Consider the following 4756-nt stretch of genomic DNA (forward strand, 5'->3'; position numbering starts at 1 on the left):
ATTGCAGCCGACAACAGAACTTTTCCAGCAGACATTGTTCAGCAGTAAAACCAGCAGAACTAACGTGACGGTCTTCCTGTAAGGAAGTGGGCGGAGCTCCACATGGGTTGCTAGGTGAGGGGCTGGGCTCAGCTTGGGGTTGCTAGGTAAGAGGGACTTTTTGTAGAGCAGCAGATACCCAAATGGAAGAACAAAATAATAATAAATAATAATAATAAATAACTTTAACTTTAACTGATTTAGGTGAAAAAGGTAAATAAATCAGCAAATAGAAGTTTCCCTCAGCATGAAGCTGCCACCACCGTGCTTCACTGTGAGGATGGTGTTCACAGCCTGTAATGTTCTGTTACCCCATGGGACGGGGATGAACCAATCATCTTCAGATTTAGGTTGTTTAATCCTACCATCACACACAACTATCTGTGAGAATTTGGAAACATTTGCTCTTTTTTGTACCAGGGTCAGACAGCTGGATCTGACACCCTATGTTCTCATATATGACAGAATGATATTGGAATTTTTGAAGCTATGTAATACATATGCCAGAGGTGATTTATTTTAGACCAAAACAGACATAGCAACTAGAAATCCATCCAGAAATGGGTCATATTTGACATTAGAACGGGATCTACCAGAAAGCATACATTTATCCTTTCAGGAAGTCTCTGCTGTCAGCAGCTTCCATCCTTTCATATTAACAATAAAAATAATAAATACACAGATGTGTTGGGAAACAATGACTGATATTTGAACATGACAGAAGTTGAAAAACAACACAAGACCAGCTTTATTTGTAGTTTATTTGAGGTTTGATTTATTAATCACCAGGAGCTGAAAGTTACAACCTTGACTCGATCATCTGGACTCGTTTTTACCCAGAAACGGCTCCGAAGCGCCGTGAAGACGGTGGGATCAGTGCGCGCTCCCGACGCAGGGAGACAGAATCTCCTACAACACCGGCTCTGGCAGCGATGAGCCCCGGGAGCCCCGGAAGGCGGAGCCCCGGGAAGGCGGAGCTCCTCACCGCGCTCTGCCTGCTCGCCTGGCCGCTCTGAGGACGCGGAGCGGCGGGGACGCTGCCGCCTCCTCTAGCCGGTCTTCCTCTCGGTTCCTCGGTCAATCTGAAGGCGACCCGCCGCGGAAATGGCCTCAGACAGTAAGTAACGGCTTTTCATCACAATGGGGCCGTTTCAAAGCTGATTGGATGCATTCTTTCTGCGTTTGAGGAGAAGCAGGCTGGGAGGCAGGTGTAGGCCAGTTTCTCTGCTTCTGCTGCTTTTCTGGTGTCTGCAGACAGAAAACTGCGTCTAACGGCCACCACTGGTCCTCAGACAGAGACAGAGAGGCCTCACAGCTGTGAGTCCTCCATCAGGGCTTTAAATGCCAGGAAGGAGACATGTTGAGCTGATAGTTGCCTCATCATGGCTCAGCATGGAGGCTTTCTGCTCCAAATTATTATTTATCTGCACCTCAAAAATGAACTGCATGCAGACCTGCAGGTCCACGAGAATTTTGTCCTCATCGGGTCAAATATCAGCGTTCATCTGGTAAAAAACACACACCAGGCTCCTAATTCTCTCTAAAAATGAACAGAAGGATCCTGAGATCAGAGAACGTCGAGCTGAATGTTCTGATGAGACTAGCAGAAACCTGAACCTCTTAAAGGAAACATTTTAGCTGTTTTTACCAAACAAAGCAGCTAAAACAACACTTTGATGAGCTTCAGCTGTCAGACATCTGACTCCAGAATCAGCCCAGACCATCAGCCCTCCACCGCCGTGCTGACAGCTGGGAGGAGCTGTTTGCTGCAGTGCATTCTGGGTAAACAACTGTCCTTTGGTCTGGTTCTGGTCCAGAAGTCTTGTGGTTTATTCAGATGAACTTAAGTCGAGCTGCCATTTTGTTTTTAGAGAGAAGAGGCTTTCTGCTGCAGCCCTTCAGACAAGCCATGACCTTTGACCTGCTGACTGAGGCCTGTGGAGGCTGAGATGGAGCAGAGGTTAAAAGACCAAAACAAGAAGAACCAAACGGCTCCAGGTTCTGTGTTCAGGTGTGACAGAGAAGAAAGATGTTCCCCCAGATCCCAGGATCCAGCTGTGGGTCTGACCCTGGTTCTGGGTGTCAGGATCCAGCTGTGGGTCTGACCCTGGTTCTGGGTGTCCGGATCCAGCTGTGGGTCTGACCCTGGTTCAGAGTGTCAGACAGCTGTGGCTCATCCCTTTAGTTAGGTGTGGAGGATTCAGAGGTCAGAGGTCAAAGCATTCCTCTGATGTTCAACGACTGAACCTGAAGCAGCTTCAGGAAGTCTGGAGATCAGGGAAATCTCTGGAAAATGACTTAAATGTTGTTGGTTTTTTTTTGATTGTCTGGTGATGAAAAGTTGAATCATCTTGAAGAGAATTAATCGTCACAAACAGTCGAGTAAAGTTCCTGAATCCTGTCGTCTGACTCAAACGGCTCCTTCAGTTTCTTGTTTTGTTGTCGGTGTTTTTCTGCCTTCCTGCTGCTCGTTGGGTCCTTTCCTGGGGAGGATGTCCGCCCCGTCCCGCCCTGTCCTCTGTCCAACAGGAAACCGGAGCTGAACACGGAGGACTCAGAGTCAGAGTGATGATGATGATGAAGGAGACAGTTTAGTTTCTAACAGGAGACAGAGAGGAGGACAGGGATGGACAGCAGAGGAGGACAGGCTGAAAGCCAGCAGGCAGCCGGAGACAGTAGGTCCAGAACCTGTTCTGCTCAGTTTGTTTTGTTTGAAGTTCTGATGAGAAACAGGAAAGGGTCAGTCCGTCTCAGAAACATTTTATTTGTTATTAGCTTTATTCTGCAGATGCTGAGTCATCGTCGTTGTTTGCTAACTGCTTTTAGCCGTTCATATATAAACCTTCGGCTCGTTCAGGAGACATGGAGATGTCTTCCGTTCAGAAACTTTGTCCTGCCTGAAACCTGCTTCAGCTGCTGCTTCTGTTTCTGTCTTCTTTAGCTACTTTGAGCCTTTAGCTGCTGTTTGACACGTGTAGCCTTTGGCTTCTTTTAGCTTCAGCAGCTCAGCTTCAGCTTCTTCCTCAGATTAGTTCTGTTTTTATTTCAGATGACTCTCAGCTACTACCACACCCAGTATTAACTCACAGCTTTGTGTTTGCTGAGGCGGCCATCTTGATGAAGTTGACTCAGCTGTAGACGTTTGTCCTGAGTTTCTCTGGTTCAGGAGATATTTTGCTAACAGAATAACAACGAACACTCAGAGACTTACATGACCGGCTGCGTTGTACAGTTTATAAGATTAAAAAAGAAATAAATGTGATATAAATATAATATAGAAGACTAAGACTGAACATTTTATAATATGTTAAATTTCTTCCTGACCTGAGTTGATTCTACCTGTTAGAAGTAAGAGTTTTAGTTTTAGTTTGGTTGAAATAAATAAATAAATAATCTCCTTCAGCTTCTGTGCTTCATGGTGTAATGCAGGTTTCTACCAGCAGGTGGCACCACAGCCCTCCAGTCTGTCCCAGGTGGACCTGGTACCGAACCCTCCTGGTACCGAACCCAGTGTTTCTTGGTCGTTCTCTCATTCACTCACACATGTAGACTTAAAGGATCACACAGCTGAGTTCTCATGTTGGAGTTTTTTCTTCCACTTCCTGGTCATGTGACTCACAACTGGAGCTTTCTCTCCATTTGACAAAAATATAAATAGAGAACGGGTTGTTAAACATCTGACAGGCATCCGTTTATAATAATAATGTCCAGTTTGAAACGTTTACATCATGGCCACAGGGGGGACGGAGCAGCCGCCGACTGCTGGTGTTACCATGGAAACGTGTCAACAAAACCTCAGATTTTAATGTGTTCACTCTGCAGGGTGAATGATGGTGAGTGTCAGATAACCTTAGAGAGGCAGAAGTGCATAAATATTAATCTCTGGGGGCCACCACTGCCCCCCGGATCAGAACCAGCACAGACACACAGATCTGACTCTGATCTCATTAAGTTCAATAATAAGCAGCTCTTGGCAGTGATTTGATTGAATTCCTGCCCAGGTGAGTCATGTTGTCACATGTTCACATGGATCAGGTTTCCTCAGACCCCCCTGACCCCCGACCCCCGACCCATCCTGGTTCGACATCTTTTTATCCCTCAGATCCAATCAGGACAGACGGACTGACGTCGCCATGGTAACATGAAACCGTCTCACATGTGGGTAAAAAAAAACCAAAACACATTCATTATGTCTTAATGGAGCCGCTGGGCCGTTTCCATGGAAACGCCGATTTCCTGCCTGAGAACAAGTTGGTTTCTGGGTTGATTTGACCTCCTTATCACAACAACAGCAACAGCAAGAGAAACAACAGCAGCAACTACAGCAGCAACAAGAGAAACAACAACAGCAGCTACAGCAACAGCAACAACAACAACAACAACAGCAGCAGCTACAGCAACAAGAGAAACAACAACAGCAGCAGCGGCTATAGCAACAGGAACAACAAGAAGAGAAACAACAACAACAGCAGCAGCAAGAGAATCAACAACAACAACAACAACAGCAGCAGCAGCAGCAAGAGAATCAACAACAACAGCAGCAGCAAGAGAATCAACAACAACAGCAACAACAGCAGCAGCAGCAGCAAGAGAATCAACAACAACAGCAACAACAACAACAACAGCAGCTGCAGCAAGAGAATCAACAACAACAGCAACAACAACAACAACAACAGCAGCAGCAAGAGAATCAACAACAACAGCAACAACAACAACA

At 46.0% G+C, this 4756-nt stretch overlaps 1 protein-coding gene across 3 annotated transcripts in view; it reads left to right on the forward strand.

The window, feature by feature from the left end:
* Positions 1-999: 999 nt before the first annotated feature.
* The window catches only part of syt16 (synaptotagmin XVI), a gene marked incomplete in the record, with an annotated part of 20705 nt that continues 16948 nt past the window's right edge, over positions 1000-4756 (forward strand). Inside the window, 1 exon segment of one of the 3 annotated variants that reach the window (XM_037977860.1) lies at positions 1000-1156. In XM_037977860.1, coding sequence (XP_037833788.1) covers positions 1144-1156 — 13 coding nt within the window. 3 annotated transcript variants of the gene reach the window in all.

The sequence above is a fragment of the Kryptolebias marmoratus genome, linkage group LG10 (assembly GCF_001649575.2).
Source record: "Kryptolebias marmoratus isolate JLee-2015 linkage group LG10, ASM164957v2, whole genome shotgun sequence".
In the NCBI taxonomy this organism is placed as follows: Eukaryota; Metazoa; Chordata; class Actinopteri; order Cyprinodontiformes; family Rivulidae; genus Kryptolebias; species Kryptolebias marmoratus.